This window comes from Mauremys reevesii, linkage group 10, assembly GCF_016161935.1.
Source record: "Mauremys reevesii isolate NIE-2019 linkage group 10, ASM1616193v1, whole genome shotgun sequence".
NCBI lineage: Eukaryota > Metazoa > Chordata > Testudines > Geoemydidae > Mauremys > Mauremys reevesii.
Genome location: NC_052632.1, coordinates 50347628 through 50372600, shown reverse-complemented (window position 1 = coordinate 50372600; position 24973 = coordinate 50347628). Strand labels below are relative to the sequence as shown.

At 47.2% G+C, this 24973-nt stretch overlaps 1 protein-coding gene across 4 annotated transcripts in view; it reads left to right on the top strand.

The window, feature by feature from the left end:
• Window positions 1–24973, top strand: part of PIGQ (phosphatidylinositol glycan anchor biosynthesis class Q) — an 82785-nt gene that overhangs the window by 45290 nt on the left and 12522 nt on the right. For 2 of the 4 annotated variants that reach the window (XM_039492248.1, XM_039492251.1), the window contains exon 11: window positions 8149–10852. The exons of 1 other annotated variant lie outside the window; for it this stretch is intronic. In XM_039492248.1, coding sequence (XP_039348182.1) covers window positions 8149–8301 — 153 coding nt within the window. In that variant the 3' untranslated portion in view covers window positions 8302–10852. Of the gene's footprint in view, window positions 1–8148; window positions 10853–22535; window positions 22573–24973 lie in introns of those variants that run through there. One more of the 4 variants, XM_039492247.1, reaches the window with a different exon arrangement.

Here is a 24973-nt window from a genome sequence, read left to right as displayed (position 1 = left end):
AGTATATTTCACCTTGGTGCTACAGTCTATCGCTCCTAGCTAGTGTGCCTTGCTTTTGTGTTCATCTGGTTGGCTTCTAATGAAGCATTATGCATAAGAAGCAGCATTCTGTATGTTACAAAATGAAACTTGAATAGTTGTGAGTAATGATGGTCCATCACGTCTGTGATTAGCATTATCTCACTGCCCTGATGTCTGCAGCTGTGCTTTAAAAAATGCTGTGCCTTGAGAGAGACAAAAAAGACTGGCCATGCTCAACCAGAGTAGTAAACAGTTAAGGAGAACCAAAACCCAGCTCTAGTAAGAGAGCCTTCCCTTCCAGATGAGATGCTAAGCATGAGCTACCTAATGCACCAGTCAGCTTGGTTCATTGTAGACAGGAAAAGAAGTGTGGATGCCTTGTGAAATGTTCTTAGTTTCATCTCGGGATTGTCCTGTGATGAGCTATGGGGAGGAGTCTCCTCCTTGCTGTCTTTCAAATCTTACATTTTCCATCCTCTAAGGAACAGGTGTTCAAGGAAGGCTTTTCTGAAAATGGGCTGATATGGTGGCAACAGATAATTTCTCATTACAAGTGCAGGAGCAATTGGGGGATCTCTATTTCCTGATCACTATTTGCAGAGCTAGTCCATTCTTGCAGTACAGTCTGCTGGTCAGTAGAATAGCAAGAAGCAAGACTTTGACAACAGTGGGCCAGTTTCTTTGCTGCAGCTGAGATCCACTTGTTGCAGTGGAAGGGGGGCCATCAAGAAGTCAGCTACAACTCATCTATACTTTCACCTGGTTCCACCCACACTCTAACTTCTACTTGCATCTCCACATAGGATAGAGCAGCCTGGAGCTAGTCTAATCTGCACCAGCTGGCAACAGTTCTCCAGTTACCATCCACGAGCTGGGCATAGCAAGCTAGAGTATGCTCTGACCATAGTGCCTGTTTCCTCTGCTGGGGCCAAGGGATGGCATAAGAGCCAGTGCTCTGACTACACTCACAGGGATCTCCCCCACAGGGAAGGTGTGCACAGTTTTGGCTCTCTTTATGCCACTGGAGAGATGCAAGGCAATATGGCGGGGCTGAGGATGTGGCCCCAGTGATTATAGCGGCATGGTGGTGGCTGCTCCAGGTTAAAGAGATCAAGGAGTTAGTTGGTGAGCACAATAAGATCTTGATCAATAGGCCCATCACAGAAAGGAATCTTCCTAACATGTGGCACCATATATTGTATCAAGAGAGGTTCAGAAGGGCCTGGATAGACAGACCCTCTGTATCCTGGTCCCACCCCGAAAGGTCAGCACACAGTAAAAGTGGCTTTCTGCTGCAGTGTGGGGGCAGTAATGCCAGGCAGGCCTGTCTCAGAAATCCGGTGGGCTTTACCACTATCAGATCAGGATTTGCAGCATGAAAATCTGGGAAACCTATTTTGACACAGATTAAAATTCACACAGTGCTACACTGAGCTCTCAGTGTAGCAACTCATGCTATTTCTGTCCCCGGCTTCCATGAGAGTCTTGCCTTGTGCCACCTGCCTATTATCCCCATGTGCCTCATTACCCCCTGAAGCAATGCTTCCCCACACTGTGCCAAAGGGGACAAAGTTTGGGTGTGTGTATAATTGTGCGCACATGTACAAAATATACCTGGACGATTGATGATTCTCCCTGTCTCTGGGCACTAAGTTGATCTAGGTGGCAGCAGATCAGAAATGTATGACAATGTCATGATAGAATAAAAATGATTTGTAGACTAATTTGAATTGGGCTGTCTCTGCAGCTGGTTTATGAGGATTCAGCAAACAATTGGTTTTTTTATTTAAAAAAAAAGTTCAGTGTCATCAGAATGTAGAATCCAAATACAAGTATAGTGGTGAGGGCAGGAAGATTCTATTGGTGTTTAATTCACTCCGAAAAGCACTGTTCAACTTAGTATCTGTAAACATATCAAATAATACTCCTGGTTACTAGCTATTGGCTTCCCTGATTTTCATGCAGCCAAGTTTTATAAAAGGGGATCTAGAGGATTTGACTTCTTTACAACTTTGATCCCTCCTTGCACATTCACCAAGAAATTTCCTTTTCCACAACAAGCTGTTTGGAAAGGGTTAAGCGAAAGAAGAAGGGAAAATGGAACTATTCCATTATGAAACAAGGGAGGTGTATTTTATCAGTTTATATAGCCTTGAACTACAGAGACTGTATAAAAAGAACTCACGACAGCAACTTCCCTAACAAAACTGTTGGTTTTTTTTTTTTTAATTTAAAACATGACAGTAAGATACGATTATGCTGTGCTGGGTTGAAAGCCATTTCTGATCCCTCAGTAGGTGAAATTCACTCCTATGCCACCAGTCCTCCACACAGATGTACATTTCAACTAACTGGGCATAGGAATATTGTGTCCAAATAGTGGCCACCAAGTGAATGTACAAGATGGCTCACTTCCCTAGCAACAATCCCTTGTCGTCCCCCCCAAATGGACCTGTTTCCATCTAAGGGTATGTCTACACTACAAGAGTAGTTCGATTTAACTTAGGTCGAATTTGTGGATTCGACCTTATGAATTCGAATTTGTGTATCCACACTAAGGACACTAATTCGACTTTGTGAGTCCACACTAACGGGGCAAGCGTCGACATTGGAAGCGGTGCATTCTGGGCAGCTATCCCACAGTTCCCGCAGTCCCCACTTCCCATTGGAATGCTGGGTAGAGCCCCCAATGCCTGCTGGGGGAAAAATGTGTCGAGGGTGGTTTTGGGTAACTGTCGTCATTCAACCGTCACTCCCGCCCTCTCTCCCTGAAAGCGCCGGCGGGAAATCTGTTACCGCACTTTTCTGGTCAGTGACAGCGCGGACGCCACAGCACTGCGAACATGGAGCCCGCTGTGATCATCGCTGCACTTATGGCCGTTGTCAACTCCTCGCACCTTATCGTCCACCTCTTCCACAGTCAGCTGCTGAGAAATCGGGCGAGGAGGCTCCGGCAGCACGGTGAGGACATGAAGTGTCAGAGTGGCACAGACCTCTCGCAAAGCACAGGATCCCGGGCCACGGAGATCATGGTGGCAATGGGTCACGTTCATGCTATGGGACGGTGAGTCTGGGCCCGGGAAACAAGCACGGACTGGTGGGACCGCATAGTGCTGCAGGTCTGGGATGAATCACAGTGGCTGCGAAACTTCAGGATGCGTAAGGGCACTTTCCTTGAACTGTGTGACTTGCTGTCCCCTGCCCTGAAGCGCCAGGACACCCGGATGCGAGCAGCCCTGACTGTGCAGAAGCGAGTGGCCATAGCCCTCTGGAAACTTGCAACGCCAGACAGCTACCGGTCAGTAGCGAACCACTTTGGCGTGGGCAAATCTACCGTGGGGGTTGCTGTGATGCAAGTAGCCCACGCAATCGTTGAGCTACTGCTCTCAAAGGTAGTGACCCTGGGAAACGTCCAGGTCGTCCTGCGGTGGGGCTATAGATGGAACTCACATCCCTATCCTGGGACCGGCCCACCAGGCCAGCCAGTATATTAACCGAAAGGGCTACTTTTCAATGGTGCTGCAAGCACTGGTGGACCATAGGGGACGTTTTACCAACATCTACGTCGGGTGGCCGGGCAAGGTTCGTGTTTTCAGGAACTCTTGTCTGTTTAGACGCCTGCAGGAAGGTAGTTTCTTCCCGGACCACAAAATAACTGTTGGGGATGTGGAGATGCCTACAGTGATCCTCAGGGACCCAGCCTACCCGCTAATGCCCTGGCTCATGAAGCCCTATACAGGCGCCCTGGACAGTGACAAGGAGCTCTTCAACTACCGGCTGAGCAAGTGCAGAATGGTGGTGGAGTGTGCTTTCGGATGTCTCAAGGGGAGATGGAGGAGCTTACTGACTCGCTCGGATCTCAGCGAAACCAATATCCCCATTGTTATTGCAGCTTGCTGTGTGCTCCACAATCTCTGTGAGAGCAAGGGGGAGACCTTTATGGCGGGATGGGAGGTTGAGGCAAATCGCCTGGCTGCTGATTACGCTCAGCCAGACACCCGTGCGATTAGAAGAGCCCAGCAGGAAGCACTGTGCATCCGGGAGGCTTTGAAAGCTAGGTTCCTCAGAGAGCAGGGTAACCTATGACTGTCCAGTCTCTTTACAGAGAAACTGAACCTGCCCCTGTTTCAGTTACTATTGACATTTTTCAGCGGTTACATACCCCGTTCCCCAGGTTTCCCCCCTTCCAACAGATGTTTAAAAATAAATTTATTGGAACATTTTTAATTCACAAAGTTTTCTTTACTAACGAATTCGCGTTAAAGGGTTCAAACAGGGGCGCAGACTGTGGTGGGTACGGTGTGCAGTGATGTACAGACCGCTTCTACACTCGAGGACTGACAGGCTCCTGCTCCTACAGCGGTCTCTGGGGGGAGGACGGTTACAGGAGGGTGTGCAGGAAGGAGTGGGTTTGCAGGAAGGGGTGAGGGGTGTGTGGGAAGGGTGAGTAGGTGTAGGGGGATGATGGCTCTGGCTGGGGCTCAGGGCATCGGAGAGGTTCATGGCTAGGGTGGAAGGGCATGGTACGGGCAGCCTGCCTTGCCATTTGTGGATGCCAGGCGCTCGGACCCTGGGGCAGCATACACCTCCCAGACTGACCTGGGGCAGCAGACACCTCCCACAGTGACCCGGGTGCCTAGTGACTCCACTCTGTGTGTGACCTGCTGTTGATCCTGCCCCCATGTCTGTACCCTGGTAATGGTGGCTGTCCTATGCAATTAACAAACCCCTATCTCCCCTTCACACAAAGTCTTCTGCAAAGAAACATGACGGAAACAGTAATGAACAGCAAACTATTTTTAATACTCAACTACACAGTTGGGGGATGAAACTGGGATTTTGGATCGGGTGAGCCAGGAAGGGAAGCAATTCTCAGACTTTAGGGAATGAGAGCTGTTTGGTACACGAGCGCTCTGCTGGGGTGGAGTGACAGTTTTCACGGCCCCTAGCACCCCTCCTTCTTGTGATTTTGGGTGGGGGGGGCAGGACTTTGTAGCGGGGGAGGGCGGTTGCAGATACAGTTCAGGGGGGCTCTCTGCTCCTGCCTGCGGTCCTGCAAAACATCCACAAGGCGCCGGAGTGTGTCCGTTTGCTCCCTCATTAGTCCAAGCAGCGTGAGAGTCGCCTGCTGGTCTTCCTGCCGCCACCTGTCCTCCCGTTCGCTGTGTGAGCGCTGCTGCTGAGAGAGGGTCTCCCTCCACTGGCTCTGTTGGGCCGCCTCGGCTCTGGAGCAGGCCATCAGTTCAGCGAACATCTCGTCCCGAGTCTTTTTCTTTCGCCGCCTAATGTGCGCCAGCCTCTGTGAGGGGGATGCCGGGGCAGTTCGGGAAAGAGCAGCAGCTGTGTGATGGGAAAAAGGAAGTGATTTCCTTGCAAAGATACATGTTTGCGAACACTGAACACAGTCTACTCAGTTTCTGTGAACAAGACCATACAGGGCACCTATCTCATGTGCTCTCAGGACAAGTTCGAATTTTCGGCATTCGCTTTCATTGCCTGGGGTCTTGCACTGGAGATCGGACAAGCGGGGCAGGACAGCAGAATCCGTGTAGCAGCCAGGCCTGGTAAGCCATAAACTTTAGGCTGCTTAACAGTTAATGGATAGCAGTGCCCTCCTGCTGCAGGCAATCTGGAAAGCATAAAGTCTGACCCTGTTCCAGCCCCTCGCGGCTGTCCCCGGGAAAGATCCCTGTATGCTTTTCCTCTGCAGCCTCCAACACGTGGCTGTTAAACGACGGTCATTGTTATGCAAAGGAAAAGTCAAGCATTCACAATAGTAACATTACAGTAATTCCCCTAATTAGATGCAGCAGTCGCCGAGCGAGATCACCCTGAGGCGGGTCACTAGGAGAGACAGAGAGCACATGCTGCGTGAATCCCTGCACAGACCAGGGCCCTATGCTGCCATGCTGGTCGAGGCAATGCTCCCACTGTACCTCAGGATGGCCTGGTGCGGAAGAGTGTGCTTCCACGGAGCACCCAATAAGGCACCTCTCCCCAGGAACCTCCTGCGGAGGCTTTTCGAGTACCTCTACGAGAGCTTCGTGGAACTGTCCCAAGAGGATTTCTGTTCGATCCCTATATGTATTGACCTTCTTTTCATATAGTTTTTATTCCTGTTTTTTAAAAAATAAATGTTTACATGTTTATAGCACTTACCGACTAATCCTTCCCCTGATTCCCCTGATGAAGAGATCCTGGCTGTCAGGGAAAGCAGTATTGTAAGCGCTGTCGCCTGCCTCGTCCTCCACAAACCCGTCCTCATCTTCCCCATCGGCGAACATCGCCGAGAAACTGCCCGTCGATACTATCCCATCCTCAGAGTCCACGGTCACTGGTGGGGCAGTGGTGGCAGACCCACCGAGAATGGCATGCAGTGCCTCGTAGAAGTGGCATGTCTGGGGTTGGGCTCCGGAGTGTCCGTTTGCCGCTTTGATTTTTTGGTAGCTTTGTCTCAGGTCCTTGATTTTCACGCGGCACTGCGTTGCATCCCGGCTGTATCCTCTGAGTGCCATGGCTTTGGAGACCACCTCGTAGGTCTTTGCATTCCGTGTTTTGGAGCGCAGCTCCGAAAGCACAGACTCATCGCCCCACACAGCGATCAGATCCAAGACTTCCCGGTCAGTCCATGCTGGGGCCCTCTTTCTACTCTGAGATTCCCTGGACTCCTCTGCTGGAGAGCTCTGCATCGTTGCCAGTGCTGCTGAGCTCGCCACGACGTCCACACAGGAAATGAGATTCGAACTGGCCAGACAGGAAAAGGAATTCAAATTTTCCCGGGGCTTTTCCTGTATGGCTGATCAGAACATCTGAGCTCGGACTGCTGTCCAGAGCGTCAACAGAGTGGTGCACTGTGGGATAGCTCCCGGAGCTACTAAGTTCGATTTGCATCCACACCTAGCCTAATTCGACATAGCCATGTCGAATTTAGCGCTACTCCCCTCGTCGGGGTGGAGTACCGAATTCGAACTAAAGAGCCCTCTAGGTCGAACTAATTAGCATCCTGGTGTGGACAGTTGCACGGTTAAATCGAATTAACGCTGCTAAATTCGACATAAACTCTTAGTGTAGACCAGGCCTAAGATTTAACAGTGTGGATGGAGCTGGGAGAATAGCTAGTAATAAAGTTATTCAAATGTTGCGTCTTTTTCTTTTGGCAGATTCCCCGTTGTCCCCATCTTGAACAGATTAAATCTATTCAGAATTACTCTCCAATAACTTCAGTGATTAGTTATTGGTCTGGAGATTGAGAGTATTTGAAATTTGAGCTGCATTAGTTATTTTGGGTTAGACAGACAAATCACATAGTATGATTCTGTTCCCTGACTGGATGAGCACAGCTCTTAGATTTCTGCTGCAAATGCTCATCTTGACAAATTCAAACCTAGCTTCCTGTGAATCTGCTCAGTATTCACTTAAAATTATTTGTCCATGAACATATCTCATTCACTAGCAATTGGTACAAAGCAAATATGAAAGAGATGTGAACCCAGCCAAAGAGAATTAATTTTAAAGTGTTACTGACTAGTCATGTGACATGATCTGCGGCATGCATCCAGTTCTAATTGGACTTGATGCTGCAAAAGGTGGAATAGGTGCTGAGTTTAGTATATGCGTAGGTGCATTGCTGGATCGGTGCCACAGTGCTCAGCCTCTTGCAGGATTGAGCCAATAATTAATTAATCTTACTGGTATATTCCACAGAAGTGCTGTAAAAATGTGTCCCCAAAAGAGTATTCTATTTAATGCCATGTCTGTGGACATGGTTACAGTACAGTTCCATTTTGTCAGGTAGATGACACACAGGACTTGGGCTGTGCCTCTGTTTCCCTATCTGTAACATGAGGGTAACAATTCCTTCCCCACAGAGAGATTGTGAGGCTAAATTCATTTGAGATCTGCAGGTGGGAGGTGCTGTAGAAGAACAAAGTATTATTACATAGCCAGCAAACTCTTTTAACCCATTAGCATGCAGCAGTATAGCTGGGAGATTCTAATAGGGCGTTAATGTGACTGTACAAAGGCAGAAAGAATTGCACACACACCCTCTTGCTTTCCTCAGTTGTCCACAGTTCATACCATGACCCGTTTTCATTGCCATTGTCCCTCTTCCTTCTCTACTTCCAGATAAACCCTCTGTCCTATGGCAGCGTGGTGCAGACCTACAGGCTCACAACCTATGCTTGTTACCCTAAGGATTCCTGGAGCTCTCTGTGCAAGAAGCTGTTTGTTGGAGAGCTGATCTACCCTTGGAAGCATAAAGGGGAGAAGCAGGACTAAAGGGAAGCAAACGAGCCAGGCCTGAAAGAATGAGCCAAAAAACACCATTCAAACCCACTCGCTGCTCCCAGCCCAGGACCAATGAGCCTGGACCCAGCAGCTGCTAGCTGGGACAATGCTATCAAATCCTCTGCTGAGACTTTGGTAGTATGCGAGGAGGGGCTGCATTTTAAGTGGGAGTGTTTTTATATCAGTGTTTCTCACACTTTTTTGTACTGGTGACCCCTTTCACATAGAAAGCCTCCAAGTGCGACCCTCCTTATAAATTAAAAACACTTTTTATATATTTAACACCATTATAAATGCTGGAGGCAAAGGGGGATGTGGGGTGGAGGATGACAGCTCACGACCCCCCTCCCCGCCCCCCCCGTAAGAATCTTGTGACTCCCTGAGAGGTCCCGACCCCCAGTTTGAGAATCCCTGTTTTATACAATCTCCTTCAGCTTTCCCCTACCTATATGGCCCCATCCAGCTGACTTGGTTTCCAGGCTGTTCTCTGTTAATGAAGTGTTATTCTGCCCTAGATTACACTGTTCCTGCCTAGCAGCACTAGGGACCAGAGGTTTAACCCTTCAGTGCCTCTCCACAGCAGCATACCATGTAAGCCAAGGAGTAGCTCCTGATCAGCCCGATGGTCTGTTAGTCTTTCCATGCAAGTTCCTGGGGCCTGAGGGTGATTAAAGCCAAAATGTTGAGGTGGATTATTACATCCAAGTATTCTGGATCTTTCATATTCACGTGTTCAAGCCAATTCATCAAATGCATGCTCCCAAACTGGACTGTCAGCTTGGAAACAGTACTGGTATGTAGCCTTCTGATTTGTCCCATTGCTTTTCCTTTGGTAATAGAATTGGCTTTTTCCCACTGCATACTATGCCTAACCCACCATTTACAGCAGGAACAGACACAGGTAGGGTTTCACCACAAAAAGTCATCTTTGGCCTAAATTTTCCTAACTGACTAGTGACATTGGATGTGTCTGTTTCTCAGTGCCCAATCTGAGACCTTTTAAAGGCGCCTGATTTTTTAACAGTCCAGACCCTCTAACGGCTCTCAAAATCAGCCTCTAAAACTACTAGTCATTTTGGAAAATCTAGACCCCATTTCTTAAGAATACTTTTCTTGCTTGCGGTACTAACCTCCAGATCACGATGAAAACAATGGTCTCTTTCTCTGTCAGGTTTTAAGTACATACACATTATGATGTCTGTTCCCCTTTCAAAGTGTTCCTCCTATTAACCCTAATGGGAAATACATTCATGTGTTGGCCAGGGAGTAGATTCTTTAGTATGTACCTACCACATACATTTCTGTAGTTTAAAATAGACTGTATACAGATGTGTAAGTACACTGTGCCTAGGTGCACAACCGTCACTTCCCATATCCTAAACAGGATATGTAGTGTTGCTGTGCACTGTTGCCAGGTTGCATTCTAGAGATTGCATTGGTGGTGAAGCTATTCCTATGGACTAAATCCTCTCTCTTCTCCTTTGCGGCCGAAATTTCTGCCTTCAGAGGAACCACCCTGGGAAAGGAGGGTAGGATTTCTGGTGTCTATGCTGCAGAGCTCTTCTCTGCATTCCTGTGCAGCTGCATACAGGGAGGCAAGGCAGGGAGGAGTGGGGTCAGGTTAGGCGGAGCCACTACCGCATGGCTCCACTAGCTGTTGTCCTCTGCAGGAGTCCAGCAGGAAGGAAGTTGCAGCTTTAGAGCTGCTGTAGTTGTCACAGAACATATCTACTGGCACTCTATAGCCAGGGCAGTGGTGGGTGAGGGATCTTGTGTCCCATCTCGGTGTTCAGCCTGATTACATGGGCTTGAGGGAGGAGGATTTGTCCCCATGTATGTAATATCCTTTGAGCTCTTTCTGGGTGAGTAAGCACTTGTTACACTGGTGAACATGTAGGTTAAAATCTTCATTAAGTCTAGGTCTCTACTTGGAGCTAGGGGTGTAATTCCCAGCTCGCGTAGACATACTTGTGCTAGCTCTATGAGACTCAGTCCACTAAAAATAGTAGTGTAGCTGTGGTAACATGGGCAGCAGCAAGAGGCAGCACAGGGTAGCTGTTCTGAGTACAAACCCACCTGGACCCCATGCGTAAGTACTCGGGGCAGCTAGCCCATGCCGCTGCTGCCTGTGCTACTGTGACTACACTACTGTTTTTGGCACACTAGCCCAAGTATATCTATGCAAGCTGGGAATAACACCCCTAGCTGCCAGTGTAGACATAGCCTCAGAATGCAGCCTTCACCTTCACATCCACAGGCCTGAGCTGAAAAAACAAATTTGTTTACATAAATATTTGTTTAAGATGTTCTCTAAAACATTCCTTACCTGGCAAAAGTAAAGTCTGCCAATTTTACAAGACATTTCCAGGTCCTTAGTGAGGTCATTGCACAGGAGAGAGAACGTTATGCTGCTGGTATGATTTGGGGATTAGTGCAATCAGGAGACCGTTTTCTGCTTGCATGGTCCAAAACAAAGTATATTATTGAAAGGTTTCAGAGTAGCAGCCATGTTAGTCTGTATCTGCAAAAAGAACAGGAGTACTTGTGGCATCTTAGAGACTAACAAATTTATCTGAGCATAAGCTTTCGTGGGTTACAGCCCACTTCATTGGATGCCTAGACTGGAACATTCAGCAAGAAGATATTTATACATACAGAGAACATGAAAAGGTGGAAGTAGCCATACCAACTGTAAGAGGCCAATCAATTGAGATGAGCTATCATCAGCAGGAGAAGAAAAACTTTTGAAGTGATAATCGAGATGACTCATAGAAGGTGTGAGGATACTTAACATGGGGAAACAGATTCAATAACCCACGAAAGCTTATGTTCAGATAAATTTGTTAGTCTCTAAAGTGCCACAAGTACTCCTGTTCTTTATATTATTGAAAGCAATTAGTTTGGCAAAAATCCCTCTTATAACCCCTAATACTGCCAGGGGTTTTCAATGAAATCTTGATTTGTAGGTATGACATTCCACAGGGTGCAATCTGGACTGCTGTGTCCCCTTAGCTCCCCAGCCTGAAATGCTTTTTACACTGCTTTCCTGGTGAACAGCAACCCTCCATGCTCTGTGGGCACACAGCCACTAGCATGTAAAATCACTACCAGATGAATACATGAACACTGTGCCCAGCTATCCATGAATTACATACAGGGTGACATCCACATATTCCTCAGTTCCAGCCTTCTCACCAGAAATGTGTGTCTTGTACTGCTCATTAACCCCCTGGATAGTACAAGCTCATAAATAGTTTGTCATTCCAACACTCAGTAATGATTTTGCACCAACCTTGTTTACCCTAAATAGAGTTTCCCAAAGACTTCAATCCAAACACACACTGGTTTAGGTAAAACAAGTGTATTAACTAGAGAGAGACAGATTTTATGTGATTAAAAGTGATAAGGCATAAAAGTCAGAATTGATTACAAAGGAAATAAAAAGATAAAACCGCAAGCTAATTCCTAAACTGTATCAAAGCTAATAGGTTTAAAAGCACAAGGCCCGTCTCACCATACGCTGTAGTGAAATTTCACAAGCTGCATCTCCTTCCAACCTGGGACTGTTCCCCTTCTTAGTTCAGTTCTTTCAGAGTCATTGATGTCCTGCGCAGAAAGGGGTGATATGGAGGTCACTGTCTCTTACTTTATACCCTTCTCCTCTCTGAGAATTACCCCCTGCCGGGTATAGACAAACAGGGGCCTGTGTATATGGGATATGAAGCATTCCTGTGATACAATGTCATTTTTTTTATTTATACCTTCCCATTGCTGAAGAACGGCCGGTTAAACAAGTAATGGCTCTTTGACACCTGTTTGGGGTGCAAATGTGTCTTTGTCTCTGAAAAACTGATTTGGACCTGCTTGTCTTAACCTTGGAGCAAGTTATAACAGTGATACATAGTAGAATCTAATAACTTCTCATACACCATTGATACACACATTTTACCAGGACAACAGTATTCAACAGATTATGAGTTTAACTGATACCTCACAAGGCATACTTTGTACAAGATATATCATAACCATATAAAAGTGGTGAATAGGGGTACAGGGTGTCACAGTAGGTGGCTCCAGACACCATGGAGTTCTGTGCTGGTCTTTAATGTTCAGTGTTAGTCAGTTTTGTTGCTTTTTTAGAACAGCGCAGAGTACACAATGTACAAACTGTTGTCTCCAGCATAGGTCTCATTAAGGCCAGATTGTGACCCCTTCTGTTAGTGAACACTCACAGTGGCCCTTAGCAATTAAATAATGCTTCAGATTTGCCTCCTTGCTCTGAGTTTAAGGGCCAGATTTTCACGCCTTTACCGTCAGAAATACCTTACACTTCTTGTATTTAATCCCATTGAAACAACAGGGGGGAGGGATAGCTCAGTGGTTTGAGCATTGGCCTGCAAAACCCAGGGTTATGAGTTCAATCCTTGAAGAGGCCACTTAGGGATCCAGGGCAAAAATTGGTCCTGCTAGTGAAGGCAGGGGGCTGGACTCAATGACCTTTCAAGGTCCCTTCCAGTTCTAGGAGATTGGTATATCTCCAATTCTTACCTTTTTATTACCTATTACCTGTATCACGCCACTGGCAATCTATAGGTCCCTACTTGGAGTTGAAGACAAACTGAATCAGGTAATTCCATAATTGCTTACTGCAAGGTTCCTTACACCTCCACCTAATCTGGTATCCTGTCTCTGACAATGGCCAGTAATAGCTGCTTCAAGGGAGGTGCAAGGAACCCTGCAGTAGGCAGTTACGGGATAACCTGCCCACAGGGAAAGTCTTTTCCTACCCTTTTACCCACCTGGACAGCCTTAATGTCTTCACTGGTGGGAGGGCAGACTCTGAAGACAAGAGGATGGCCCAACCACTGGAACTTTTCTGCTTGCAATTCTTTGATGCACAAATGCAAAAAGAATCCAGCGTGCTCTCCAAAAGCTCAGCTGGTCCTGCAGGGCTGCCAACACTGCACAGATGAAACTGAATATGCACAGGAAGAAGATTGAAAAAATGGCACCTTAATTCAAAACATAGTCACTTTTCACACTGGAACCACACTTTATACTGCATCTGTCAGTAGCTCTGTCACTAGGGCTTTGCCTCTTCAGCACCTCCCACTTTTCTAAGCCTTCTTCCAAATCTTGGATCTAGCTGGTTAAGTCTGATTCTTGTCTGAGATCAGAAAAAAGTTTGGCCTTCTAAGGATCACTTGTCTACTGTAGTTAATAGATTATACCCGCCCCCTTTTAGAGGTTGCGACCCTTCTTGGCAAGTGCCAAATTTGCTAGATGCTCCAGTTTTAAATTAGTTCTATAAAGACTCTGACATTGATTTAAGAGTTGTTAATTATCAGTAGAACTGACAAATACCCTCCTGATCAACCTAACGCACTGACCCTTCTGAGACACACCGGGTTAGCCTGGTTTGAGCGAGACAACTTGGAAATGAAAACCACTTCTGGTCATGATACCTGCCTGGGCTCTCCTCACTGGGATTCAGGTTGCCACTGACACCCCTAGTGCTCTCTGCCTTTGGTGGGACTTGAGCCTATGGAACCCCTATTTTCTCTGCCTGGTGTTCACCATGTACCTCCTTTCGGTTGCTAGTGTGCGAAAGCCATTTGTCAAACCTTTTTTGGTTATGAACAGAGACACATTACAACAAAGCAACATTTGTCCAGCTCAGGGCTTCTTATCCCCACTACAGCCACTCTGTATATAAGCATTCTTCTGTGCTGGGATCAGCATCCTCTTCTACTCTAGCACAGGCTGTGTCCCAGCACTAATATTTCTTTGACTGAGAGAAAGAGCTGCTTGTACTGTGGGGCTGACTTAAACACCAAGAGCATGCTGCTGTTGAAAGGAAATAGCCCTGTCAGTTCTCCTGCACAAAAGGCCTGGCTTGTGGTTTTTGGGGTTTTCCCCTAATGCAGTCCTGCAGTTGGACTCAAGCCTTGTTATGCAGGCCCAGCCACTGTATACAACTGAGATCCATATATTGAATGCTTTCACTGCATGCCACGCCATCTCCAGTGATAGCAATACAGGTTCTAGATAACAGGAAACAGATCAGTGCTGATATGTTAACCCCTGTTCTACAGCCCCACCGCACACAAATCTCTTGCTAAAACCAATATGAATACAGCTCACAGGACAGCCCTTAAGGTAGCTACTGTAATTCTATACTAGACAGGAATGTACGCTGTATTAAAGTGAATTTTCAAAGCCTTTAGAAATAACCTACAAGACTCACACCACTCTACTCACTGGGACTGGAGTGGGTGTCTTCCTGAGAGCGTTGCCATTTTATTGATACATCTCAGCAAGGGGAAAACACCTGAGGAGCCAGGTTATTGGATATTTCGTGATGAGTGTGACTGAGGAGCTGCCTGCCAGCTCTGATGTGGATTAGAAAGACAGAGGGAACCATTGGCTACCCTGATGACACCACACCTATCCCCTTAAAGCCAATGGGGTTGCATAGCATGTAAATTGGTGCAAGGGCTATGATTCCTACTGGGATGTATGACCAAGGAGGGAGGAGTCTTGAAGCTTGTTGTATGGCGAGTTAGAGAAATCTCCAGTGGTGTAAGTAAATCAGTGTAGTTATACGGTGTAGCTACTTAACATAGACACGCAGCACCAATGTAAAGTGGGGTGCAATGGGGTATACAGACCGCACTCAGGCTGGAAAGGGTTAACGAACAGCCCCACCCACTACACCTGTAGTGCGTGTCAGGCCTGTGGGAAGGGGATCGAAAGGGGGAGCTCACTCAGTTGTGGCTGGCTGGAAAGAGAGAAGACCAGCTGCTCTCATTGGGGAAGAGAAGCCTGGCTGGAGCCAGGACTCAGTAGGACTGTGCTGGTTAGAGGCTCCCTGGAAGGCAGGCCTGATGCTGGACTATTTGGGTTTATCAGGGACCTGCTGATAAACCAGGCAGCAGAGGGTATGTCACCTGTGGGGAATGGTGAGATCTGTAAGCTGAGCCTGGGGGCACGTTGGATGAATAACCTCAGACGGGCTGAGAACTAAGTCCACCTGGGATACAGGTGCCTTTATTTCATGTTTGTTTTGAGACTGTGACCTTGGGCTCTGCTACCCCAGAAGGGGAGGAGACTGAACTTTCATAGTGACTCAAGCCAGAGCACTGAGCCTTAAACCACCAGAGTGGGCTGGAAACCCTGTCAGGGAAACTGAGGCAGGGTGGCTGCAGAACCATGCTTGACCTCAAGGATGTGCATACGGCTGGCGACCTAACAGAATGGGGCTCACACCAGTAATTTACCAGATTAAGTCTCAGTAATGTTGCTGCAATGTATCTAGGTTGTGGTTTGCACCAGCATAGCTACATCAATGTAGGTACTAGTGCCAATGTCTCTAAGGTAGAGTGAGCCTTAGGGACCAAAGGAGGAGCTAGCCCCTCTGTCTGCAGAGGTAGATCCAGGCTGTTCAAATTTGTTGAGAGGTCAGAAGTTTTCCTTTAGTTTAATGAGCAACCTTAAAGCAGCTTCCTGCTGTGTCCTCATAGAGACAGTGAGCTGTTTTCTTCCACCCTACACAGCATAATTGCCATACTGTGTTTCCACCTTCCTGCTTGACTATCTTTAAAACACTTTAAATTACTTAGTGATTTATTCTTTTCTATGGTTAGACCTAGTGTTTGGAACATCGTGTATGTTACATTGGATTAGAGATGGACCTGAACCAGAACCTCCAATCAGGAATTGTGTCTTTTTTTCCCCTTCCAAATCTCTGCATCAGACCCAAAGAAAGAGACCTGTTCTCTGGATCTGGTAACAATGTGATCCAAGATGACAGAAGCCTCACAAAAACAGCTGATCTCATGCCATTTTGATTTGTCAGATGTGTCTAGATGCTTATAATGCATCCACCAACATGGTATTTGATTGCATATTTCCACCATTTTGCATTGAAATCTCAGAAGAGGAGTGTGAAAGAGGTCAGCTTCCCTGAATCTCAGCCCTGGTTCAGTCTTGAACCTGATCTCCAAAGCTCCATCCATCCAGGTCCTAACTGAATGAAGAATCCATAGAATGCTTGTGTATGTGTGTGTGTGTACGTGGTTATAACTGCTGGAGGCTACAAAAGATGAACCTCTACAGTTATCAGCAGTTATGACATAGTTCAGAAAGAACGCCACCCATGTGAGTCCTGACCATGTCTATTCTGTGAGGCAACAAACCCAGTCGATGGGTGTGCGTTTGTGTGTTTGGGGACCTATGTATCGCTGCTGTGGTTTTGTAATGTACTCAAAGAAACACATGATGTTATGAAGCTGTGTGAAGATTTCCCAGTGACTGTTGTATTTAAATCTCCAGTGTTTAAAATCTTTCTTAACAAGAAGATACCAAAAAGGGTTGCACAAACACTTGGAGCTTATTCTGAAATGCTGCCGTGTGTGTGTGAGAGAGAGGGAGCTATTTTAAAAGTGTCAGTCAGTTTTGTGTTTAATGGACATCTGCTGCCTAGCTGCCAAGCACGAACAAAATGTGCACATACAAACGAGACTGCTGTTTGTTTTAAAATGCCACTGTTATGCCACTTAAAGCCGAGACTTCCTTCCCATCACGACCCTGTTTTAAAATGCAGTAGACTAGCATAATAGTTCAATGAGCAAGTCCTGGCCTAATAAATGTAATTGACTAGTGCTTACTGGAATAAAATTTGTCACAACAAGAATGCCTGGCATGGTGGTGAGGATTTTAGCTTGACTGACTGTACTGCCATGGTGGATTCACGTACAGCTGAGGCTGAGAGAGGATGTATAATAGAACTGCATTGTACCAATATCCTTTGATTTTGAAAGCTTGATATTTTGTGTTTGCATTATATGACCTAGTGGTAGGGATCTTTGTACTCCTGGCAATCATTTCTTAAATTAGCTATTTTAATCGGAACTTACAACTTATTTTGATTACATTAGAATAAAGATGTTTTTAGAAAAAGTATTTACTCGTTGGTCCTGACTATGATGCTGTGCTGGGTGTGGGAAGATTGATAGCTGGCACTGATTGAGTGATTGTTTGGGTGAAGGGAGAAGGATCGTGACTGCTCCACTCACATAATGGTTTTATTGGGTGGGGCCCATTTAAATAATGTTGGCTTTGTTCTAACTGTCACGTCAACCCTCCTCAACGGGGTCTGTGTCCTGGAAACCATGATCTGAGGGTTACCTAGATGATTTCAGAAGGGTTTGCACGTGATTCTGATTGGAGCTGAGTCTATGGGAGTTGCAAGGCCTCAGCACCACTCTGGATCAGGCCCTGAATGTCTTGTGGCTGCAGAATGGGAATTCTATCTAGCATTGTTTCAGGCCCACTGACTGTCAAATGTAACCAGTTGACTGCATTGATGTGACACTTCTCCCCATTCCACAGGTACAGTCTCTGCTGGGATTTCCCTGTGCTTTTATAGAACTCTGAGGTTGATGTCTCTTTCCCAACACACTGTAGTGAGCTTCTTAAATAACTAAATCTCTTTGGGGCACATCCCCAGCTGGTATAAACTGATGCAGCTCCGAGTCAATGGAGCAACACTGATTTATGCTATCTTAGGATCTGGCCATTTTATTCTCTCTTGCACCAACCCCCTAGGAAACAAGTGATTGTGTGAGTTCCCACAATTCATGGAATTGGGGTTGGCCCTTGAAGTAAAAATGTTTGGGTGTCCCTGTGACATTACCCAGGGTACTGTTGAACAGCTGTGTCCCCTCAGTTCTCCAACCTGGGGTGCCTTTTACACTGCTTTGCTGTGAGAGCAACCACTCCTGGCCTGCTCACACACAGCCTCCAGCATGTAAATTACTCCCAGCTGAGTTATAGGAGTGCTTTTAGCTAGCCACACCTGAATTATATTGCAGAGTGACACCAGCAAATTCCCAGTTCCAGACTTGTCCCCAGAAATGTGCGTCTTGTACTGTTCAGCTCTTTCCCTCTGGACAATACAAGCTCATAGAAAGTCCATTGTTTTATTAATAGAAGATGATATGCACAAATCTTGTTATACAAAATGAAGTTTCCCAAACACAAATACACACTGGTTTAGATAAAGCAATAAAGCAAGTATATATTAATGACAGATTTTAAGTGATTACAAGTAATGAGGCATAAAAGTCAGAATTCGTTACTAAGAAATAAAAGGTAAAACACAAATTAATACCTAACTTAAGAAGCTAAGTGAACTTAAAGCAAAAAGGTTTCTCTCACCACATGTTCACAGCAATCTGTCTGGATTCCTCTTAGCCAGGACCCCTCCCCCAGTTAAATGATGCTTCCTTTTCTTTCAGGGGTTGTTGATGCCATGAGTAGAGATGAGGGGGAGAGAGGTGATTTGGGGCCTCTGTTCCTCATTTTTATCTTTTTCCTTTTTGAGAATCATCTCCAGCAGGGGTTCAGGACACAAAGTCTGGGGCCAGGAACTTCCAGCTGTGTCTTTGCAAGATGTAAATTTATCACTCATACCCTTTTTCCGGGCAAAGAATGGCCACTTAACCAGCTGATAGTCTATTTGATTTTTGACACCTGGCTGAGGCATCAATTTGCCTTTTTTCTCTGAGGAACTGGTTTGCGCCTGCTTTTCTAAACTTGGAGCATGTCTCAGTAACTTTATATGATATAATCTTAATATTGCCACACATGTTTTACCAGGACAATAATATTCAGCACATTATAAGTTTTCAAATGATACCTCACAAAGCACACTTTGTATACAGATCCATTATAGTTTTGTAAAAAGGGTGAACATAGTCCCCACTGTAGATAAAGGCAGGATTGCTGCATTGTAGCGCATGGGAAGAAGACCTGTAAGAGAACTCTACACTGGTTTAAACAATCCCTTCCCATTCTCCAGCTCCTCCATTCGGATCCCAGCACTATTTTGGCTTTGGATCAGACAACGGGAGATTAATTTGGTAAATGACCTTTCTTTTCTCCTCTGAAATTCTGACACATGCGCCTGCATGCACTCTGATTTCACTTCAATCCCTTTCCCACCTTCCCCATCCCTCATGTTTCAGCAAGAGTTTTATATGCAGTCTTTAATCTACAATCCCACAGGTCCCTGGAGAAGGTTATTGGCAACAGTGGGAGGGGAAAAAATAGTAGCAGCAATGCTGGGTGAACTCAGCAGGACATCTGCTGTTTAATTTTTCTTTTGTACATATTGTGATGAGCTGTTGACGTTCAGGAAGTATGTGTGGATGGTGGACATTTTTGGCTGCTGCTATTCAGATAGCAGAAGAAAAGAAGCAGTATTAACTATGAGCCATGGAACCAGCACCAAAACACTGCCTTTTGCAGAAGTATTTGAGAAAGACGGGTGGCTGGCTAGATTTTTGACCATCTCCTGGTACATGAAATGCTGGATGAGGCCATCTGCCAAAGCTGGTCTCTTCTATTTGAATCTCTTCATAGAGCAGGGTTTCATTTTCATTGACATAAAATCTGCCCTTTGGGAAAAGATTATTTTATTTAAACAAAATTGGCCCAGGTCCTCAAAGGTATTTAGGCACCTAACCCTCATTGAAATCAAACTTTGAGGATCTGAGTGAAAACCCTTCCCAGACTAGGCCCAGCCGTAAGAACTAGAATTTCCATGGAGCACATCAGCAGTTGAGCTCCACCGAGAATTTAAGTGCCTGCTTCATGAGGCATACATCAGAATCAAAGCAGCTTTTGATTCATTTGACAGGTCAGTGCTTTGGCTTGCAGTGAAAGGAGTTGGTGTTCCAAATGTTCTGCTAAATCCAGTGCACTGAATTCAAACCAGCACCAGTTCAAGAGTGTGCATTGGTTCATGGCTTTTGGTGCATTTCTGCATACCCTCAGGTGTGCATCAGGAATGTATTCTTGCCCCAGTGCTATTCCATTGAGCTATCAATTGGATATTAGGACTTGCTGTTCCCCATGTCAAAATCAAGGTGGGTCAAGAAGAGTTTACCAACCAAGACTATGCCAATGATGCTTTCCTGCTTGTGGAGAAATCAGGGAATTTCAGCCTGCCTTCCAAGGTCTCCAAGACACCACCTGCACTATATGGTTGAACGTCTCATGGCAGAAGACCAAGATCCAGAACCTTGGAGCTGGGCCACAAGAACCCTAGTGCAGGTAGGGTTGAGTACCAAGGAGAGAATTGATAAGTTCATCTACCTAGGCTGCAAGCGGAGTTCAAGCAGTTGCCACAAACTGGATATTCTTCAACAAATAGGTTTTGCTGCCTCCTGCATGAGGCCTGTGTCTTGTTTGTGGACGCAAAAACATCTTTGCAGTGAGATGTGCTACCTGTATTGCTATATGGGTCAGACATCTGAACCCTCTTACAGGAAGACTTGGAGCAGCTGAAGGCATTCCATATGCACTGTCAGTGACAAATCCTCAGCGTAAAGTGGTTTGACTGTGCAAAATGTCACAGTCTCGCAGAGATCTGGCCTTCCTTCAATCACTCATATTCAAAAGTGGCGGTGCAAGCGCTTCAGCGATGTCACCAAGATGGACAAAAACCACCCCAGCGCACCTTACCCCTAAACTTTCCATCAACGTGAGAAAGGGGGGCATCCCTTGGTCCTACCTGGTGCCACCCATGCCCCCCCCGAGATTCATGGATTCACAGGATTGAGCCAGATTTGTGAACATCATTACGTGATGCCTGGACTTGACCCCCTCAACCATGGTCATTTTGGCTGGTGCAAGGCTACTCAGCAAACTGTGTGTGTTTGATGATGACATCAGTGTTTGGGATGTGGGGCTGGCTGGTTTGCACTGATAAATGGGCAGGAGTCTGCTGCCTGCTCTCCCTTCCCCCTCCAGTGTTCTGCCATCTTATAGCGTATGGCAAGTGTACGTGCCTTGAAGAGAGGTCAATTCTAGCATTGAGGAATCCACTTCTGATCTCACCAGAGGCCATTTCCAGTCCGCCTGATCTTCCTGCCTCCCTATTTCCCCTGCAACTTAGACCCTGCTCAACCTCAGCCTTACTGCACCCTGAACAAAGACAGGGAGTGTGCCACATATCTGCAGGCTTACTCTTGTTTAATCCTTTGCTGCACCCACTTCCCGCAAGTGGTAGCAGTGGGAGAGGGGTAACTGCTGTCAAGCTACCATATGGCAATTGGAATGTGTGGGATTTAAATGTCTGGTTGAAATACAGTCCCTCTTCATTAGAGGGAGAGACTTTAAATATTCCTCAACTGAGTGATGTGAGGCAGTGGGTCTCAGTTGAGGGATTACTTACTAGGGAGGGAGTGTGACCTAATGAGCTGGATACTGGCCTAGGAGGCTGGAGCCCTGGACTCTGTTCCTGGCTTTGCCACTGTCACACTATGTGATTTAGGAAAAGTCATTTTGCTTCCCTGTGCCTCCGTTTCCCCACTTGTAAAATGGGGAGAATGGTACATTCCCCCCAGCTTGTCGGCTGCTTTGAAATCTGTAGAGGAAAATCACTCTGTAAAGTGCCAAGTGTTGTTAGAGTACCTACTTGTTCTAGATTAACATCTCTGCAGCATGCACCCCTGTGTCTCTAGACCTTCAGTGGACAGACCATGTCATCCCACTGCTTTCTCTTCCCGGGATCTATTTTAACTAAGTGCATTAGTCTGCATCTCCCCTGGAGGTACCAACCATAAAGTGAAAGCAGACAGTTCTCTGTTGTGAAAAACCCTCCTTTAAGCCACTTTCTCTCCCGGGACAGAGAGCTGAACGAAACTGGCTGAGTCATTGGCTGTTGTTTCACAGCAGCAGGAACTCTCTCTTCTCCTCTGTCCCTCCAGCTCCTGCTTTGCAAAAAAGCCAGGGGTGCACTCGCCTGACCAATCTGTGCTCCATCATTAGTCTGACATCTTTGATGTGCCTTTTAAGTGCCAGGAAGGTGCTGTGCACAGGCGGAGGCTTTGCAGATGCTGTGTGCATTAGTGCATTGATCCCTGGTATTTTGATGTTCAGAGTTCCAGTTCTAGCAGGCTCTTTGGTATAGAATAGAAATAGCCTTGGTCCAAGCCAGGTGCTGCGTATTATGCTGAAATGTCTGCTCCTCCTTAAACATCCGTTGATCTCTTTTGGGGAGCAGGGCAGTATCTGGGATACACTTCCTCTTGTTAATCATGCAACTCAGGTGCTCTTGTCCAGCTTTTTAGCCATGGCTAGTGTTTATTCAAGCTGTTATGAATGGTTCTGCCCCTCTTGTCTTTCACATGGCACATTTTGCTCTTCCTGTTTAGGAGCTTCAGCTGCTCATCATGGTGGGAGCAATGACAGCATGAAGGGCCCCTCAGTAACAGCAGGGACAGAAAGGAAAACTTCAGGTTAGCCATCTGGCACTGGAAATACAACACCATGGCACTGCGCTCTCCCAAGATGAGCTAGCTGGCCGCACCACCTCAGGGAGACAACAGGCTCACGTTGAAGAAGACAAATGCTTTGCTCAGTCCCTATGCTGGCATTCCCAGCACCAACTTCTGACGTGGTTTGAATCTCAGCCACTTCCTTTCAGACAGAGCCTACTGGGAAACAACAATGACTCTAGTGGCCTGAGTCATCTTGGACCTGAGAGACGGAGCAACAGACAATTGGGACCTCCACGCCTGCCTCTACCATCCACTTGAAGGGTGATCTTGGGCAAGTCACTGCAGCTGAAATATTCAAAAGTGGCTTTGAATTTGGGTCCTTCTATATCTGGTTGCCCAAATCCAGTCACCTAGGGTGTGATTGTTAGGGGTGCTGTGTTGCTAGATTTGGGCACCCAAGAAGCCAGACACCACAGAGGTGACCATTAAAATTACTTTGCTGTTCCAGTCCAGTTCCAGGTGCCAATGCCTCAAAAGACACCATTCTAGCTGGCGTTAACTGGCACGGTGGCACCCCATCAGCAGTCTCCGCGCAACAGGCCACATATGCACCCACACAAATCCCTGGCACAAGGGTGCCTCTGGTTGCTTTCCACAGCCACTCTGAGACCAGCTGCAGGAACCTGGCAGACAATGTGCAGGGAGCAGGAGCTGCCCATGTTGTATCTGCTCTGTGGCTAAGCAGAGGACTTGAGGTGCTAGGGCTGGTTGCTTCATCAGGACTGAATTCCCACACTCCTTTAGGCAAGGCAAGCAACTGCCAGGAGATGCTTTAGCCATGGACTAGCTTGCTGGGTTCAGTATTGATGGTTGTCCCAGGGGCCTTGGAATGGGATTGGATGGGGCAGTTTGTCTGGTTCTGTTCGGGCTCTTACATCAGAGTATTAGTGTCACTGTCACGTCTGGCTTCTCTGCAGGATGCTGTTTGGTAACTCCCTCTGGTGCAGAGCCAGGCAGTCTGCCCATCCCTGCACCATCCACGGAAACACAGGACTGGGGCCACGTTCCCTGTGTGCTGCAGCAACCACACCCCAACACCCCTCCCCCTCCCCATCCCCCCCACCCCCCGCTCAGAGTGCTGACCTAGTGGCTTTTGGAAGCTGGCTTGAATTGGCTTTGCTGAAACATGCGCTACCCCGAGTGCTGAGCTAGTCCTGGGGCTGGTGAAGGGCCTCTCCATTCGGCCTCCCAAGTCCTACGGTTTGGAATGTTTGGTGTTTTCCTGCCCGGCGCAGAGAGCTCCCTGGAGGAGGAAGGTGAATCATCCATGTGGTAAAGGCTGCTTTGGGCAGCAATTAATATTTCATATAGGTAAAAAATCCTGCTGCTGCTGCAGCAACTTCAGGCGTGCAGGCAGAGGAACGAGTACAACGAGCGAAGCTGGGTGGGAAGCAGAGCTGAGCAGCTGACTCACCACCCCAAGGGAAGCGGGGGCTGGATTGAGCTCTGCAGCCTGACAGTTTAGCGTTTCCAGGCTACTGGCTGAGGCAAGGATTTCAGGCAGGAAGTTTTCCAGGCCATCGTCACACCTGCCAGCGATTATGGTCTGCCATTGGTCAGGCTTTTGAGGGCTGACCATGCCTCACAGAGGTGCTGAGCCCCTGTGGAAGGAGAACTGAGGATCAGGGCCTTAGTGGTACAGTGAGAGAACTCGCAGGAGGAGGCAGAGGGAACTGGGAAGAGACTGCCTGCTGCTACTGCAGACCACAGGGAAGATGGGCTTTGAGATCGGCAGCTAGGCCCCATTGTCATGAGGGGTAGAGGGGCCTCTGGGCATTCAAAGTTTGGAGACAGCATCCTCGGCATGTGGCACTTAGAGGACTGGAAACAGCCCCCTCCTCATAGGTGGCGTGTGGGATTCTGACAGCTGTGAGGGGCAGGATGGAGACTGCACTACTGGGGCAGGGTCGCAGCAACACTGCGGGGCTCATGCACTGTGAGCTTGCTGAATGAGCGAGAGGCAATAAGTGTGGGATGCAGAAGGCTGGGGTAGCTGAGGTGCCCCTGTCCCACGCAACACATCCTTCCCCTCATACACAGCTGCAGAAAGCTCTCTCTGGTTTTTCAGTGCTGTGCGTTATAAGTATTTAATGAATTGCCAGGTCACTTCCCAAGTAGCTTATGAATTATTCACTGTCACAACACTCTGTCAGACCCCCCTTGTGTTTGACTCCTAATCAGTGTCAAAATGATAAAGCGCAGAGCCCCTTGCCCCCGTATCTAGCACTCCCTCTGCCCACCCCCCCACCCCCCGCTTCCTGCCAGCTTCTCTGCTGTTTTGGTTTTAAAATGTGGAACCGGGAGTGGGGGAT